Source organism: Natator depressus, chromosome 28 (genome assembly GCF_965152275.1).
Source record: "Natator depressus isolate rNatDep1 chromosome 28, rNatDep2.hap1, whole genome shotgun sequence".
NCBI lineage: Eukaryota > Metazoa > Chordata > Testudines > Cheloniidae > Natator > Natator depressus.
Window position 1 is genome coordinate 6,064,592 of NC_134261.1, and position 19,305 is coordinate 6,083,896.

At 47.5% G+C, this 19,305-nt stretch overlaps 1 protein-coding gene across 1 annotated transcript in view; it reads left to right on the forward strand.

Moving 5' to 3' along the window:
• Positions 1-18,614, forward strand: part of LOC141978789 (uncharacterized) — a 132,777-nt gene extending 114,163 nt beyond the window's left edge. The window contains exons 3-5 of the mRNA XM_074941108.1: positions 2,514-2,640; positions 15,196-15,309; positions 15,679-18,614. Coding sequence (XP_074797209.1) covers positions 2,514-2,640; positions 15,196-15,309; positions 15,679-16,463 — 1,026 coding nt within the window. The 3' untranslated portion in view covers positions 16,464-18,614. The remainder of the gene's footprint in view (positions 1-2,513; positions 2,641-15,195; positions 15,310-15,678) is intronic.
• The last annotated feature ends 691 nt before the right edge of the window (positions 18,615-19,305 follow it).

The window sequence follows — 19,305 nt, forward strand, 5'->3', positions numbered from 1 at the left end:
AGGACTGGCCTGTCTCCCAAGATCTGTGAGAGTGATGGGTTGTCCTTCAGGGTAGGTTGTAGATCCTTGATGATGCGCTGGAGAGGTTTCAGTTGGGGGCCGAAGGTGATGGCTAATGGCGTTCTGTTATTTTCTTTGTTGGGCCTGTCCTGTAGTAGGTGACTTCTGGGTGCTCTTCTGGCTCTGTCAATCTTTTTCTTCACTTCAGCAGGTGGGTATTGTAGTTGTAAGAACGCTTGATAGAGATCTTGTAGGTGTTTGTCTCTGTCTGAGGGACTGGAGCAAATGCGGTTGTATCGCAGAGCTTGGCTGTAGACAGTGGATCGTGTGGTGTGGTCTGGGTGAAAGCTGGAGGCATGTAGGTAGGCATAGCAGTCAGTAGGTTTCCGGTATAGGGTGGGGTTTATGTGACCATCGCTTATTAGCACCGTAGTGTCCAGGAAGTGGATCTCTTGTGTGGACTGGTCCAGGCTGAGGTTGATGGTGGGATGGAAATTGTTGAAATCATGGTGGAATTCCTCAAAGGCTTCTTTTTGTTCACGTGCACATCTACCAATGTGATATGTGCCAGCAATGCCCCTCTGCAATGTACATTGGCGAAACTGGACAGTCTCTATGTAAAAGAATAAATGGACACAAATCAGATGTCAAGAATTAGAACATTCAAAAACCAGTTGGAGAACACTTCAATCTCTCTGGTCACTCGATTTAAAGACCTAAAAGTGGCAATTCTTCAACAAAAAAACTTCAAAAACAGACTCCAAAAAGAGAGACTGCTGAATTGGAATTAATTTGCAAACTGGATACAATTAATTTAGGCTTGAATAAAGACTGGGAGTCGATGGGTCATTACACAAAGTAAAACTATTTCCCCATGTTTATTCCCCCCCCCCCCCCTCCACTGTTCCTCAGATGTTCTTGTCAACTCCTGGAAATGGCTCACCTTGATTATCACTACAAAAGGTTTTTCCTTCCCCCCCTCCCCTTCCCTTCCCCGCCCCGCCACTCTCCTGCTGGTAATAGCTCACCTTACCTGATCACTCCTGTTACAGTCTGTATGGAAACAAAACCCATTGTCTCATGTTCTCTGTGTGTATAAATCTCCCCACTGTATTTTCCACTGAATGCATCCGATGAAGTGAGCTGTCACTCACGAAAGCTTATGTTCAAATACATTGGTTAGTTTCTAAGGTGCCACAAGTCCTCCTTTTCTTTTTGCGGATACAGACTGACACGGCTGCTACTCTGAAACCAATCGTGTAAGTGACACACTAACATTTGACTCCAGCATTGCTATTAATATCATACTTGGAACTGCGTTTATTTTCATAGGAAATTTTAAGTTACTTTACAGATATAATTAAAAATACAATTTGAAGATAAGTGATCTTCATCTGCACAGTGTCTATTTTGAGTTGAGCTAATTCTTTTTTTAAACAAGCACTGCTAAGGTAAGTACAAGCAAAATTTACAGTCTATGCTTTGATTGTGCCATTTTCAATAATGAACGAAAACGCACAATATGTTAATTACAGTAATAATGATAATTACTCCAGCCAGGACCGGTTCAGCATTTTAGAACTCATTACTCAAAGAACTGAATTTAAGCATAAGACAGAAATAAAATGATGAAATGCACAGACCAGTTACAAAATTAAAAGAACAGCACTGTAATCCTTAATGAATGTGAAAGAATAAAATTACAGAGAATATATGTGCATTACGTATTTTGACAGGAAGTAAAAAGAAGTAATAACAGTAATTGAAGTGTCTATTGTGGGGTGTGTGTATGTGTGTGTGTTGGAGTGTGAGAGACTGTGTGTGTGTTGGGGGAGTGTGAGAGACACAGCACACTGTCACTTCACGCACAGTGGCACTCGCTAGTCTGAAGGCTGCGGCCAGCAGCTCCCACACCTGACCCCGAGGCAGCAGGACAGACTCGTGTCCCCTGCCTCAGCTCCGGAGAGACCGAGCACAGAAGCAGAAGGGTGGGGCCACCCTGACGCCAGGAACCCCCCTTGCACAGCACACAGGAGGCTCCTGGGGGCAGCTGGCCGGAGGGGGCAGGGCTGCAGGAACAGTTGCAGCAGCAGACAGCTGAAGAGAGGTAGGGAGATGAGTCAGGGCACCCTGCCGGAGGAACCCCCTCAGCAAGGGCCCCCCTGGAATGCCGCCTAGTCCGCGCCCCACTAAGGCTGGCCCTGTCCAGCTCCTCACAATGAGAACAGCGCTGGGCTTCCTCCCAGGGAGCTCTCCCTGGACCCTGCTAAGGGCTCCATCTCCTGTATCAGTCGGTGGCTAGTAGGTGTGTGATGGATCTGCTGGGAGAGACGAGGGGCTCTCTCTTTTTCCCCCTGACACTTGCCGTTTTTTGGGTGCTCTGAGTGGGTTGGGGGTGGGACTCCTGACAAAAAGCCACCCAGAGCTCCCATTTGATTGGCTCCTCTCCCCCAAGAATGGAGGGGCTGTGAGTGGGGCAGCAGGTCCTGAGTGTGGGACTCTTGCTCTTTCAGGGGCCGGTGACCTTCGAGGAGGTGGCTGTGTATTTCACCAGGGAAGAGTGGGCTCTGCTGGACCCTGCTCAGAGAGCCCTCTGCAGAGACGTCATGCAGGAGAACTATGAGACTTTGGTCTTGCTGGGTAAGGAGTCCTGTCCCCTGGGTTATTGGAAGCTGTGGGGTCTCTAAAGAACCTGAGTAGTAATAACTTTATAGCTTCATTCATCATACAAGTTTTGACAAGTTTCCTTGCCCCCCCCCCTTTTTTTTTTTGCCTTATCTCCCACCCACTAGAATAATTTTTTGGACATTTGCTTTTTTGGTGCCATCAGTCATTGTAAAATGGCATGTAATGTATCCTTATTGGATACATTCATAACTACATTAATAACTGTAGCTTTCATGCCTTTTCCTCTTTTTAAGAGGAAAATATGCCACCTGTAGAATTCTAAATTGAGTAAATAGGTCGATGACTGATGCATGGCTTGTGTGACAATTAAATGAGCTCATCTTTTGATAGCAGAACGTATAATGTTGCCATTCAGGAGTCCAGGGGTCAAGGGAGAACAGAGCCATGGGAGGGGAGGAGAAGGGGGAGTAGATCATTCTGGGGTGCCAGGACATGGGGAAGGTGTGCGCAGGATTAGCGGTATGGAGCAGGGGGGATGAAGTAGTGAGATGAGGAGGGAACATAAGAAGCTCCCAAGGTGCCGGGAGGTGGTGCCAGCTGAGAGTAATGGGAAGAAAGGGAGGGGAGTATGGAGGAAGGCACCCAGGAAGTGGGCTGGGTGGGTCAGTTTGAGGGAGGAGAGGTTTGGGGATCTAGATCTGTGGGGGATCCCAGACCTTTAACCCCAAATCCCTACGCAAGCCTTGTTGCTTTAGAGCCTATGCTCCAGTTTTATTTCTGTTCAGTTTCACTTCATTATACGTTTTCCCCCAAATATTATTATTTTAACTCTTGACCTCCCTCTCCCACTCATTACCCCCCTCCCCATATAACCTCCCCATCTCTATGCACAGTGACTCTGGGCACCGATCCTGCGTCCTTGCTGCATTCCTCCCTCCCATAGCAGGGCTGCTACCCAGGCACAAACGGGCACTCTGTTGATGGTGTTACAGAGTGACAATTTTTACACCTCTAAGATTACATATTGGGGTACAGCTTGCCCCTGTACCTGGCTACTCAAAGTTAATTGAGAAGATGAAATTTGGTGAAAGACACAGAACTTGATTTAATACAGACAGCTATAATTGAAATCATAGGCAAGGATCAATGCACCTAACGATTAGAATAAGATAAGTGTAGTAAAGAGGGTCTTGCACTGGGCATACTTGCCAGTTATGGACACCATTGGAGACAAAGATCAAAGCACAAGGGAGACCATCAGAAGGGAGGCCCTGCTTCAATTTACACTGTCTCCGGGACCTGACAAACAAAAAAATGGTGACTAGGAGAGGTATTTTATCTGCTTCCTTATGGTAATAGTACGGGTATATACGATATCTGCTCCTTTACTCTGATTACAAGACTGTCAATATCTGCCCCAACCCATATGTGGCCTTTGGGAAGTCCCTAATTAAGCATCAAGCGTTAATACTCATGATTTATATCACTTATTTATTAATAATGCCAATATATGAATGCAGTCCAACTGCTGAGATACTGCATAGCAACCTAATTGCTGAAGCTGCCCCCCCTCCCCCCCAACTTCCTTCTTTCAGAATCCTGTGGCTTATTGCACCTGTTTCTGGTTCCTCGTTAGTCTCTCAAAATGAGGGTGCAAAATATCTGACCTGGGATTCTCTCCTTAGGCCTATTCAGGTAAATCCCAGACTTTAGCATAACCACTCCCATAAAGCCTGGACCTAATATAAGGGCCTTAACCAGTGATGAGCTGCCAAAATGTTAACCACTGGTTCCCTCCTCATCCCACAAGGGGGTCGTGGCCTGCCCCCGCCCCCCAGGACTCCTGCCCCATCCAACCCCCCACGTTCCTTGATACCCCGTCCCCTGACTTCTCCCGGAACCGGCCAGGAGGGTCTCGTGGGCCACCGTAGTGGATGCCCACCCCGCCCCTAAGAGCCAGAGGGACCTGCCGGGGGGCGAGATGGTGAGTCCCAGTGCTGCTTACCTGGGGCTGCTCCCGGGAAGCATCCGGCAGGTCCCTCTGGCTCCTAGGGGCGGAGGAGCGTAGCTGGGGGGGAGCAGGGGGAGCGGCTGCTCCCCCCACTGATCACATCAAAAGTGGCGCCTTAAGTGCCGACTCCCTGGGTGCTGCGGGGCTGAAGCACCCCCAGGGAAAATTTGGTGGGCACAGAGCACCCACCGGCAGCTCCCCGCCCGGCCCCAGCTCACCTCTGCTCCGCCCCCGCCCCTGAACGCACCGCCCTGCTCTTCTTCTCTGTCCCGCGAATCAGCTGTTTGGGTGTGGAGAAACAGAGCGGGATGGAGCATAACTCAGGGGGTGGGGGGGAGCGGAGGTGAGCTTGGGACGGGGCGGGGACCTGCTGGTGGGTGCTCTGCACCCACCAAATTTTCCCTGTGGGTGCTCCAGCCCCGGAGCACCCACGGAGTCGGTGCCTAAGGCACCACTTTGGGCCGGTTGTTAAATGTCGAAGCCCTTTTAGAAGTCGCGGGACAACCGGTTCTCAAAGGGCTTCTAAATTTAACAACCGGCTCCAGCTCATCACTGCCCTTAACAAGCTTAATAACCCATTTATTTCTGTTCACCTCCTTGCCCCTCCATGCATGTTCCAAGCTGATAAGCAATACTCTGATAATGACATTTTACCTCTAGCAAGTATAAAATTACCCACAAGACCTGAGACTGGGTCATAGGTCACAGGTCGGGGTCAACAGGAGTGAGAGTTTGGGGAGAGCCTTGTCCCCCCTCTCTCCATCTGCAGCAACCTAAAGCTGTCTTCCCTCCAGGCTCCTTGGATCTCTGAGCCTGACCCTCCTGAAGTTGTGTGGCCCAGTTCTTATTTCTTACGTTCTCCTTTTCCCGGAAGAATTAGAGGCTGTTGCTCCTGAATTTTAGTGTTTAATTCCCCAGCCTTTTCCACATTACACATCTCCCTCCCATTACACCTGAGTCACTAGATTTCCTAATTCCCCAAAATGTGCTTTTGCGATGTCACAGTTTTGGGGTAGCTAAGCCTTTGACCTGCCTCCATGCTCTGCTCAAGGAATGCCCTCTCCAGTATCAGGACTCTAGCCAGCCCCTCTCTATGCGTAGGGACCCACATGCCTCTCCTTTTTGACCAGGGTTTGAGGATTGCAGCTTGTCCTCCACTGTGTTCACTGGACTAACATCCAGTTCCTGTGCTTTGCTTTCTCGCCAAGGGCTGTGAGCAGTGTGTGTGTGTGTGTGTGTGTGTGTGTGTGTGTGTGTGTAAAATAGAGGTGGGAATTTTGGTGATACTTCTATGATGCGAATACACACCTCAGTTTCCCTCTGTGATTGGTATTGCTATGATTAGACAGAGCAGGAGACATGAGGTGTTTTGTCACGTAGCTGTCATGGGGTGATATGACTGGGTCATTAAGGACTGGCTGGAACCAACTTACATCAATGGAATACCCGACAGAGACAAGGGAGTAATTGTCACCTGTCCATGGGAGGATCTCCACTTGGCTAAGTGAAGCATACATGGACTCATTGTGTTTTTGGGAGCAGGAAGAACTGGGCTCGCAGACGCAGGGAGCTCTACTGGAGCGAAGACAAATGGACAGGCACAGTGAAAGGAAACCAAACTGTTTTCAACAGCAGCATGGCTCAAGGGCCTTGGCCAGTCTGGACTATATTGTCGTCTTTGCTTCTCTGTCCTCATCTAAGGACTTTCCAGTGCTGTGTTTCGGTTGACTAATAAACCCTGCTATGTTTTAACAGTCTGCCCAGTGTGACAGCAAAAACTTGCTGAGGTGCATTGAAGCATGAATGAGGAACGGTCTCTGAAGAGGAGTGTAGTTGAGCTGGGCCTGCTGGCAGAGCTCACAGGTTGAAATAGGAGCGTTGAAGCCAGAGGCTTCCCAAGGGCTGTTTAAAAGCCCGGGCATTGCACAGATCCTATGGATTCATGACAGTGTGCCTTATGGGGAAAAGATATAAAACAAGAAAAGGATCTAAATGCATATTTACCATGGCCCCCTCATCAGTCCCTGATCAGTTCCAAAGTGTATTAAAACCTTCCTTAAAGGCTTACCTCTTAGCCCTGGTCTACGCTACGGGGTTAGGTTGAATTTAGCAGCGTTAGGTTGATTTTAAAATGAATGCGTCTACACAACCAACCCCATTCCGTTGACCTAAAGGGCTCTTAAAATCAACTTCTGTACGCCTCCCCGGCGAGTGGAGTAGCGCTAAAATCGACCTTGCTGGGTCGAATTTGGGGCAGTGAAGACGCAATGCGACGGTATTGGCCTCCGGGAGCTATCCCAGTGTGCTCCAATGTGACCGCTCTGGCCAGCACTTTCAACTCCAATGCACTAGCCAGGTACACAGGAAAAGCCCCAGGAAATTTTTAATTTCATTTCCTGTTTGGTCAGCGTGGCGAGCTCAGCAGGACAGGTGACCATGCAGTTCCCCCAGAATCGCAAACGAGCTCGAGCATGGACCAAAAGGGAGACACAGGATCTGATAGCTGTATGGGGAGAAGAATCTGTGCAGGCAGAACTCCGATCAGAAAGAAGAAATGCAAATATATATGCCAAAATCGCACAGGGCCTGGTGGAGAGAGGCTACACCAGGGACACACAGCAGTGCCGCGTGAAAGTCAAGGAGCTCAGGCAAGCCTACCAAAAAACAAAGGAGGCAAATGGTCACTCTGGGTCAGAGCCCCAGACATGCTGCTTCTATGATCAGCTGCATGGCATTCTAAGGGGGGACCCTACCACTACCCCACCACTGTCCGTGGACACCCGCAAGGGGGGAGTCTCACACAACAGGGAGGAGGATTTTGTGGATGAGGGGGAGGAAGAGAATGAGCAGCAGGCACGCGGTGAATCCGTTCTCCCCAGCAGCCAGGACCTTTTCATCACCCTGGAGCCAATACCCTCCCAAGGCGGGATCCCCGACCCTGAAGGCGGACAAAGCACCTCTGGTGAGTGCACCTTTGTAACTACAGTACGGGGTTTAAAAGCAATAGTGTTTAATGTTTGATTTGCCCTGAAGACTTGGGATGCATTCGTGGCCAGTACAGCTACTGGAAAAGTCTGTTAACGTGTCTGGGGATGGAGCGGAATCCTCCAGGGACGTCTCCATGAAGCTCTCCTGGAGGTACTCTGAAAGCCTTTGCAGAAGGTTTCTGCCTTATTTCATCCTCCACGGTAGGACACTTTAACACGCCAAGCCAGTAGCAAGTGGTCTGGAATCATTGCAGCACAAAACATGGCAGCGAATGGTCCTGGGTTTTGATCACATTCAAGCAACATTCGGTCTTTATCTTTCTGTGTTAGCCTCAGGAGAGTGATATCATTCATGGTCACCTGGTTGAAATAGAGGAATTTGTCTAAGGGAACAGTAAAAGGACCCCATTCATGCTGGGTTGTTTGCGCTTGGCTAAAAGGGATCATCCCGGAGAATAGCCACGCGGTGGGGGGCGGGGTGAAGGGATCATCCCAAAGAATAGCCACATGGTGGGGTGGGGGTAGGTGTGTGCTGCACATCCACCCGAAAACTGCAGCCCCTCCTTTTTAAATGTGAAACCCAGCCGGCATTGCATGCTATGGGAAAGGAGGTGTGAAACCATTCCCACATCTTCTGCATAAGAAGCCAACCCCGCATACCATGGCTGCCTGGAAACTGAATTCTGCTTCCCAGCTGTGTGTGATGTGTCACCATATCGGCAGGCATTCAATATAAAAGGCAAAATGCGACCTTGTACCTAAAGCATATGTGCTGTCTGCTGTGAATTGCTTGATTCACTGTGAAAGAGTCTCCCTTTTGTTCTCAGAAATGTGTCATCTTAAATTTTACTCTCCCTTTTTATCTGCCCCTGGGTGCAAATGTTTCTATGCTCCCCCCATTGTCTCTATCCCTGTGGTTATCGCAGATTGGAAGGTGAAAAAAACGCACTCGCGATGACATGTTTTCTGAGCTCATGCAGTCCTCCCGCACTGATAGGGCACAGCTTAATGCATGGAGGCATTCCGTGGCAGAGGCTAGGAAAGATTGAAGTGAGCATGAAGAGCGGAGGCAGGATGCGATGCTGAGGCTAATGGGGGAGCAAACGGACATGATGAAGCATCTCTTGGGGAAGCAAATGGAGATGATGAAGCATCTGTTGGAGCTGCAGGAAAGCCAACAAGAGCACAAACCCCTGCTGCATCCATTGTATAACCACCTGCCCTCCTCCCCAAGTTCCATATCCTCCTCATCCAGACGCCCAAGAACGTGGGGGGGAGGCTCCGGGCACCCAGCCACTCCACTCCACAGGCTGGCTCAAGCAACAGAAGGCTGGCATTCAAACAGTTTTGATTTGTAGTGTGGCTACAGTAAGCAATGTGTCCTTGTCCTTCCCTCCTCCCGTACCGCACCCCATCCAGGCTACCTTGTCAGTTATCTCACTTTTTTAAAAGTTAATAAAGAGAGAATGCATGGTCGCAAAACAATAGTTACTTTATACCCTTTGCCAGCTGTGATTGAATGGGGGAGGGTGGTTGGCTTACAGGGAATTAAAGTCAACAAAGGGGGCAGGTTTGCAGCAAGAAGAAGCACACACAACTGTCACACTATACCCTGGCCAGTCATGAAACTGGTTTCCAAAACCTCTCTGACACATAGCACGCCTAGCTGTGCTCTTCTAATCACCCTGGTGTCTGGCTGCTCAAAATCAGCCACCAGGCAATTTGCCTCAACCTCCCACCCTCCCATAAACGTCTCCCCCTTATTCTCACAGATATTATGGAGCACACAGCAAGCAGCAATAACAATGGGAATGTTGGTTGCGCTGAGGTCTAACCTAGTCAGCAAACAGCGCCAGTGGGCTTTTAAAAGTCCAAAGGCACATTCTACCACCATTCTGCACTTGCTCAGCCTAAAGCTGAACTGCTCCTTACTACTGTCCGGGCTGCCTGTGTACGGCTTCATGAGCCATGGGAGCAAAGGGTAGGCTGGGTCCCCAAGGATAACTATTGGCATTTCAACACCCCCAATGGTAATTTTCTGGTCTGGGAACTAAGTCCCTTCTTGCAACTGCTCAAACAGCCCAGAGTTCCTAAAGATGTGAAAAACATGCACCTTTCCCGGCCACCCCACGTTGATGTCGGTGAAACGTCCCTTGTGATCCACCAGTGCTTGCAGCCCCATTGAGAAGTACCCCTTGCTGTTTACGTACTGGTCGGCAAGGTGGTCTGGTGCAAAGATAGGGATATGGGTTCCGTCTATCGCCCCACCACAGTTAGGGAATCCCATTGCAGCAAAGCCATCCAGTATGAGCTGCACATTTCCCAGAGTCACTACCCTTGATAGCAGCAGCTCAGTGATTGCGTTGGCTACTTGGATCACAGCAGTCCCCACAGTAGACTTGCCCACTCCAAATTGATTCCCGACTGACTGGTAGCAGTCAGGTGTTGCAAGCTTTCACAGGGCTATTGCCACTCTCTTCTCAACTGTCAGAGAAGCTGTCATCTTGGTATTCCTGCACTTCAGGGTGGCGGAAAGCAACTCACAAACTTCAAGGAAAGTGGCCTTACGCATGCGAAAGTTTTGCAGCCACTGTGAATTATCCCAAACCCACAACACTATGCGGTCCCACCAGTCTGTGCTTGTTTGCCTGGCCCAGAATCAGCATTCCACTGTATCAACCAGCCCTACTGCTGCCATGATGTCCCAATTGCCACAGCCCATGCTTTCAGGAACATAGAATCACAGAATCATAGAATATCAGGGTTGGAAGGGACCTCAGGAGGTCATCTAGTCCAACCCCCTGCTCAAAGCAGGACCAATCCCCAACTAAATCATCCCAGCCAGGACTTTGTCAAGCCTGACCTTAAAAACATCTAAGGAAGGAGATTCCACCACCTCCCTAGGTAACACATTCCAGTGTTTCACCACCCTCCTAGTGAAAAAGTTTTTCCTAATAGGCAACCTAAACCTCCCCCACTGCAACTTGAGACCATTACTCCTTGTCCTGTCATCTTCTACCACTGAGAATAGTCTAGAACCATCCTCTTTGGAACCCCCTTTCAGGTAGTTGAAAGCAGCTATCAAATCCCCCCTCATTCTTCTCTTCTGCAGACTAAACAATCCCAGTTCCCTCAGCCTGTCCTCGTAACTCATATGTTCCAGCCCCCTAATCATTTTTGTTGCCCTCTGCTGGACTCTCCCCAATTTTTTCACATCCTTCTTGTAGTGTGGGGCCCAAAACTGGACACAGTACTCCAGATGAGGCCTCACCAATGTCGAATAGAGGGTGTCAAGGTTCCTTCCCCACTCTGAACTTTAGGGTACAGATGTGGGGACCTGCATGAAAACCTCCTAAACTTACTTTTACCAGCTTAGGTTAAAACTTCGCCAAGGTACAAAATTATTTTACCCTTGGATTTCCACTGCCACCACCAAACTTTATCTGGGTTTACTGGGAAACATGGTTTGGACACGTCTTTCCCCCCAAAATCCTCCCAACCCTTGCACCCCACTTTCTAGGGAAGGTTTGGTAAAAATCCTCACCAATTTGCAGAGGTGACCACAGACCCAAACCCTTGGATCTTAGAACAATGAAAAAGCATTCAGTTTTCTTACAAGAAGACTTTTAATAGAAGTAAAGGAATCACCTCTGAAAAATCAGGATGGTGAATACCTTACAGGGTAATTAGATTCAAAACATAGAGAATCCCTCTAGGCAAAACCTTAAGTTACAAAAAAGACACACAGACAGGAATATTCATTCTATTCAGCACAGCTATTTTCTCAGCTATTTCAAGAAATCATAATCTAACACATACCTAGCTAGATTACTTACTAAGTTCTAAGACTCCATTCCTGTTCTGTCCCCGGCCAAAGCATCATACAGACAGACACAGACCCTTTGTTTTTTTTTCTCCCTCCTCCCAGCTTTTGAAAGTATCTTGTCTCCTCATTGGTCATTTTGGTCAGGTGCCACCAAGGTTACCTTTAGCTTCTTAACCCTTTACAGATAAGAGGATTTTTCCTCTGGCCAGGAGAGATTTTAAAGGGGTTTACCCTTCCCTTTATATTTATGACAGAGGGGAACAATCACGTCCCTTGATCTGTTGGCAATGCTCCTACTTACACAGCCCAAAATGCCATTGGCTTTCTTGGCAACAAGGGCACATTGTTGACTCATATCCAGCTTCTGGTCCACTGTAACCCCTAGGTCCTTTTCTGCAGAACTGCTGCCGAGCCATTCGGTCCCTAGTCTGTAGCGGTGCATTGGATTCTTCCGTCCTAAGTGCAGGACTCTGCACTTGTCCTTGTTGACCCTCCTCAGATTTCTTTTGGCCCAATCCTCTAATTTGTCTAGGGCCCTCTGTATCCTATCCCTACCTTCCAGCGTATCTACCTCTCCTCCTAGTTTAGTGTCATCTGCAAACTTGCTGAGGGTGCAATCCACACCATCCTCCAGATCATTAATGAAGATACTGAACAAAACTGGCCCCAGGAACCACCCTTGGGGCACTCCACTTGATACCGGCTGCCAACTAGACATGGAGCCATTGATCACTATCCTTTGAGCCCGACAATCTAGCCAGCTTTCTATCCACCTTATAGTCCATTCATCCAGCCCATATTCTTTAACTTGCTGGCAAGAATACTGTGGGAGACTGTGTCAAAAGCTTTGCTAAAGTCAAGGAACAACACGTCCACCGCTTTCCCCTCATCCACAGACCCAGTTATCTCATCATAGAAGGCAATTAGATTAGACAGGCATGACTTGCCCTTGGTGAATCCATGCTGACTGTTCCTGATCACTTTTCTCTCGTGTAAGTGCTTCAGGATTGATTCCTTGAGGACCTGCTCCATGATTTTTCCGGGGACTGAGGTGTAGTTCCCAGGATCCTCCTTCTTCCCTTTTTTAAAGATGGGCACTACATTAGCCTTTTTCCAGTCGTCCGGGACTTCCCCTGATCGCCACGAGTTTTCAAAGATAATGGCCAATGGCTCTGCAGTCACATCCGCCAACTCCTTTAGCACTCTTGGATGCAGTGCATCCGGCCCTATGGACTTGTGCTCGTCCAGCTTTTCTAAATAGTCCCAAACCACTTCTTTCTTCACAGAGGGCTGGGCACCTTCTCCCCATGCTGTGCTGCCCAGGGCAGTAGTCTGGGAGCTGACCTTGTTTGTGAAGACAGAGGCAAAAAAAGCATTGAGTACATTAGCTTTTTCCACATCCTCTGTCACTAGGTTGTCTCCCTCATTCAGTAAGGGGCCCACACTCTCCTTGGCTTTCTTCTTGTTGCCAACATACCTGAAGAAACCCTTCTTGTTACTCTTAACATCTCTTGCTAGCTGCAACTCCAAGTGTGATTTGGCCTTCCTGATTTCACTCCTGCATGCCCGAGCAATATTTTTATACTCATCCCTGGTCATTTGTCCATCTTCCACTTCTTGTAAGCTTCTTTTTTGTGTTCAAGATCAGCAAGGATTTCACTGTTAAGCCAAGCTGGTCGCCTGCCATATTTACTATTCTTTCTACACATCAGGATGGTTTGTTCCTGCAACCTCAATAAGGATTCTTTAAAATACGGCCAGCTCTCCTGGACTCCTTTCCCCCTCATGTTATTCTCCCAGGGGATCCTGCCCATCAGTTCCTTGAGGTTGTCAAGGTCTGCTTTTCTGAAGTCCAGGGTCTGTATTCTTCTGATCTCCTTTCTTCCTTGTGTTAGGATCCTGAACTCGACCATCTCATGGTCACTGCCTCCCAGGTTCCCGTCCATTTTTGCTTCCCCTATTAATTCTTGCCGGTTTGTGAGCAGCAAGTTCACATCTGTGTCCATGTCCTCCTCACAATCGTCCTCATGCTGGAGTCTCTTAGCCAGGTTCTGCCCAAACTCCAGGATAATGCACGAGGTGTTTACAATGCTCAAACAGCAGCGGTGAGCATGCTGCCGTGGTATGGTGTCTGCACAAGTAACCCAGGAAAATAGGCACAAAATGATTGTCTGCCATTGCTTTCACGGAGGGAGGGAGGGAAGGAAGGGCGACTGATGACATCTACCCAAAACCACCCGCGACAATGTTTTTGCCCCATCAGGCATTGGGAGGTTAACCCAGAATTCCAATGAGCAGCAGAGACTGCGGGAAGTGTGGGACAGCTACCCACAGTGCACTGCTCTGTAAGTCAGTGCTATCCACGGTATTGAAGACATGCTCCTCCAACTTAATGCGCTTAGTGGGGACATACACAATCGACTGTATAAAATTGATTTCTAAAAATTGACTTCTATAAAATCGATCTAATTTTGTAGTGTAGACATACCCTTAGTTATCGGGTCAGGTCAGTTTTTTAAGAGGGCCTCCCACTTCCCTGGTTCTTGTCACGCAGACAGCAAGCAGCAAAAGACCAGAAGTCCAAAGTGCAGATAATGCGATGTTGATTGGGGTTAGTTTCCAAGCAAGCGTATTCTGAAGCCCTTCACACCAGTCGGGCTTATCTCTATATGCCGACAGAGTCCATTCCCCATGTTCTCTTCCCTGCTCTGATGCCTTGCCTGTGTCCCTGTTCCCCATTCCCTGTTCCTGTTACCCCCCTTAACAAACAGGATTCCAATTTCCCTTCCCCTTTCTGTTTGACTCCGTTTATACAGGAATATTCTCAGCTATACCTTAACCAGTCATTTTATTGAAATTTAACTAACCAATCCTAACATATTGTAACATAATTTTCTATCCAATTATATCCCACTACCCTAATTAACTTACACCTAGCAAAATTAATTATACAGCAGACAGAAACAATTAGAGAACCAGACAGATTAACAATAGAAAAGTGGTGGCCATAAAGATAAATACAGAATGAGGGTTTCACAACCATTGATAAGTGATTTCTTGCCAAATAGGATGCTATCAAACTAAGTTTTCTTTAACCATCTTAAGATCTGTTTCTTTATCTGGTGGTGATGGGCACTATCTGGGCAGGATCGTCTTCCTAACAGCCCAATACCACCTTATTCAGTGTGACTGGTTTGGGATGTGACCAGACACTTCCCAGCTTATGGCTGCCCCTGCTGCTTAGCCAAAGGCCTTACCCTAACAACAAGCCCTCGGACTATCCGAGTGAGAGAAGGCCCATACATAGGTGGACTGTGATTTTGATTCTTTGTTTTTATACCCCCTGTAACTAGCTAAGTGATAAAAATACACCTAAGTTCTTAAAGTATAGGGTTTACAGGCAGGCCTCAGTATATCTACATTCTAACAGTGAGTTCTACCCCTTCCCCCATTCTGTGTCTGTCTTGTCTATTTAGATTGTAAATTCTTCAAGGCATGGGCCATCTACTATTCTGTGTATGTACTTTGCCTAGCACAATGGGGACCCACTGTTAGTTGGTCCTTGGGCACTAAGGTAATGAATATGATTTATAATAATAACTCTCCTGCCACTTTGAGCCAAGGAAGCTGGTCTTGGGATGTTACTGCTTAAAAATGAGTTGAGGTTAAAACCATGGAATATTCCTTGTGACAAGTATCCCACAAATTCCACTGACCTCCCTTGTTTTCTTTGCCTGGAATAGAGTTCCCAGTTTCCAAACCTGATGGGATCTCGCAGCTGGAACGAGGGGAAGAACCGTGGGTCCCAGGCCCCCACTGCTCTGAGAAAGAAGTGCTCCCGAGAGCTGCCTGCACAGGTAGGGAATTGGTTAAAGCAACTCAGAAACTGTCCATGAATACAGGAAGCATTTGGGATGCCCTTCAAAGACCTTGTGAGCTCTCCAAGTTCAGGAGTGTTCCCTGCAGATGTGCAATCATTAGGCAGATGTCACTCATGGCTTCCCACCTATCCTGACTGACATCCAGCAGCAGGTCCCTCCCCAATCTCACTTTCCCCTTAGTGTTCTGGTTAGATGCAGACGCAGAACTGATCCCTTCCTCTCTCCTCTGGGGAAGGGTTTGGGGAAAATCAGCTCCTGATAGGTTTGATCTCTCCTGCACATATTTTAGTTTGTTCGTCCCTTTTTCCATTCCTGTCTCTGAGATTTCCTTTCTCTCTGGTGCAGGGAGTGACCTATGTCTGGATTCTCTCTGTCTCCCATCAGGTGATGGGATGGTGAGTGAAAACGAGGAGGAACCCCAGCAGGAAGATGCTGAGCGAGTAGAACCACATGGGATGTTATCAGGAAGATCCAAAGGGAATGATTCTGGGACTTGTGCACTCGCAGAAGAAGCAAAAGCCTGTGAGAGTCAGCAGAGGCCAGAGGAAAACTTCAGTAGCCACTCAGATTTTGTTACACACGAGAGAATCAACTTGGAAGAGACACGCTACACACGCCATGAGTGTGGGAAAAGCTTTGATGGGAGCTCTGCCCTTATCAAACATCAGAGAATCCACACAAGAGAGAAATCCTACATGTGTTTTGAGTGTGGGAAAAGCTTCAATCAGAGCTTTACCCTTATCAGACATTGGATAACCCACACTGGAGAGAAACCCTACACGTGCCCTGAGTGTGGGAAAAGTTTCAGTCAGAACTCAAGCCTTCTCAGACATCGGAGAATCCACACAGGTGAGAAACCTTATGGATGTTCTGAGTGTGGTAAATGCTTTATTCATACTTCAGCCCTCATCTCACATCAGAAAATCCACACAAGAGAGAGGCCCTACATATGCTCTGAGTGTGGGAAAAGCTTCAATCAGAGCTCTGACCTGATCACACATCGTAGAATCCACACAGGAGAGAGGCCCTACACATGCTCTGAGTGCAGGAAAAGCTTCAATCAGAGTTCAATCCTTACTAGACATCAGAAAATCCACATGAGAGAGAACTGTAATAAATGCCTTGACTAGGGCTGGCCAAAAAAAAATTTTTTTTTTTAAATCACATTTGCTAATTCCCACAGAGTGATCTTTGCACCATCTTCACCGTGGTCTCTCAGCTCCCCCAGATGAGTTGCCTGCTTCTGTCTTTTGCTGCTCACCCTTCTTTGGGGTCAGTCCTGGGATCTTTTCTATCAACCCCTTTCCTTTTGAGTCATAGGAGTGTGTCCCCCTCCAGCCAGGAATGTTCATCAGCTCCAGGTGGGGGAGAGAGGTTTGATCCCAACAAGCTACACTGAGGCAAAAACTACCCGTGCCGTACATCCACTAGGACTGTACATGGCGTTGGCAGCTCAAGTTAGTGATCTTGGTGTAAAAAGACAATTATAGTTGTAGAGCCGATGCAGCCCAGGTGCAGTGGTTGGCATTAGCTTTCCCCTTGGCCTGACCTAAACTCCATCACTTTTCCTCGTCTAAACAAACCCTGAGCATCCCAGTTATACGGTTCCCCCATGTCAAAGCAATTGTTAGTCATCAGGTTCCCCCTTCGGGAACAAATTGTTTCATTCCCAGTTGCTCTGATGTTGCTGCAGGTTGTGCTGGAGAGCAGATATTTTTTCTACCATTTTCCTCACTTAAAATATATTGAACTATTACAAAGACCAGGAACAGGGCAGGGATAGGGGAAAAGGTCATTTCACCCTCTGTAACAACAGAAGAAGATAGAGTAAGTCAGAGGGATTCCCTTATTCCCCATCACTATCCCAACCCCCATGTTGTTCAGTTGGTTAGGTCAATATTTTTTCTAAAGGGCTGGGAAGAGGATTCCCTAGTAAATGACTTGTGACTAAGCAAAATACCCATGCATCTGGCTCCCAAAGCAGTTGTGGCCCAGGCCCTGCAGGAGATGGCTCCTGAAGATAGCTCCTTCCTAATCAGGTGCATGTTGCCTATTATTTGGGAAATGCAATCCCTAGCTAGGTGGGGATGGGAAAAGTGGAAGTGACATTTCTGTTCCGCTCACCCCTGGGAGGAGATACAAATGTGTAGAAAATGAAATCCGTGTTCAATGTGATCGAGTGCAGAAAGACACCTATTGTTAATAGATACCTGACATTTGGTGTCTTACAGGGATTGTAAACCGCACCTGAATTTAGTCCCTAATTTAAATCTGTGCCACCAGATTAAAGAAATAAAGGGGCATTTTGGGGGAATTATACCTCGCTATCGCAACTGGTATGTTGTGCGGTTGATGAAGAATTCTACGCCAGAGAAGTGTAAAATTACTCCAAGTAAGGTCAAAGATTTGACAAAAACTCAGGTAGAAATTGCAGGTACGAGTGGTTGATTTTCACCGCAGAGATGGATGCTATGCTGACCTGTGGCCCAGGTAAACTATTTTTAGAATGCTGCTCCCTAGTTAAGTGGCATTGATCACACTCCTAAAGGATGCCGTGATTAAACTGGGAACAACTGTCTTTTTCACCTGATTCCTTCAGAGCTGTTCCATGTCTGGGTCCCAATTTGGCTTCCTTGTTGGACAAGAAGCCCTTCCTTGCTGGGCAAATGATGGTAGCCAATGGGGGAATGTATCAGATTCCAAGTTCAGACTGCAGGATACATGAATGCTGAGTCCAGTCTGTGGTTTGGTCTCTTAGATTCAAGAGCAAAACTAACGCATTTGTATCACTTCTCCACCTCCTGCTACTTTGAAAGATTAGAAAGTGTGAAAATAGAGCACAAGTGGTTTTTCTCATGATGCAACCTTCCAATGTAGTGTGAGACCCCTTCCACCCACACTTCTGGGAGAAGACCCAGGGAGACATGAACTCAGAGGAATGGAAGGCTCCTAGGTTATTGTAGAATGTGACTTCACACAAAACTCACTGGGTGGAAATGGGAATTAAGAGAAAACTGCCCAAAAGGTTTATATTTTGTAATCTTTGAATAAATTGTTACCAGCGACAGTGAAATTAAACATGACATTAATTAGTGTAAGAGGCTGATTCTGTGATAACTTTCAGTGTTACAATATGATTCACGTTTTCTTCTCATTCTCTCCCTGCCCCCTCCTACTGTATCGGAAATGATGGCTAATCCTGAAAGTAAAACCTCACTCCAAAGGAATCAGAGTGGGGGAATGTGTGAGAGAAATAGCATGTACGAGAACAGAGACCCAGTCTGGACTGTAATTATTTCTATTTCAAATGGAATTCATTTTGATAAATTTTAAAATAAATCTGCTGTTAAGAGGAAAATTACTTGAAACAAGATGTGTAACCTTTTACCCATCCCCTACAGTGCTGATGTGTTTTTGTTTGTTTGTTTGTCTCTCCTCCGGTGGTTGATTTTTAATAAAAGAATGGTTTTGGTTTGAAAGCCATCTTCGTTCCATTAACTGAAAGCAAACAGAGCCCTGCAAAGCAATAGGCAATTTTCTTAAACTGTCACAGTGCATCGTCTCCACCAATCACAATCCCCCCCTAACATTACAAGCACTGCACTCCTGTGCATAGCAACAAATATTCGTGGCTTTCAGCTTCAAATTGCTGCTTCAAGGTATCCCTGATCCTTATGGCCCCGCGCTCCACCCCTCTAATAGCCCTGGTCTCTGGCTGTTCAAATTCAGCCTCCAGGTGCTGAGCCTTTGTGGTCCAGCCCTGAGTGAAGCTTTCACCCTTCCCTTCACAAATAAACGGCCAAAAGCACACTCAACAGTCATTCTGCACTTGCTCAGCCTGTTGTAGAACCGCTCCTTGCTGCTGTCAAAGTGCCCCGTGTATGGCTTCATAAGCCATGGCATTAAGGGGTAGACAGGGTCTCTTAAAATCACAGTGGACATTTTGACTTCCCTACGGTGATCTCCTGCTCC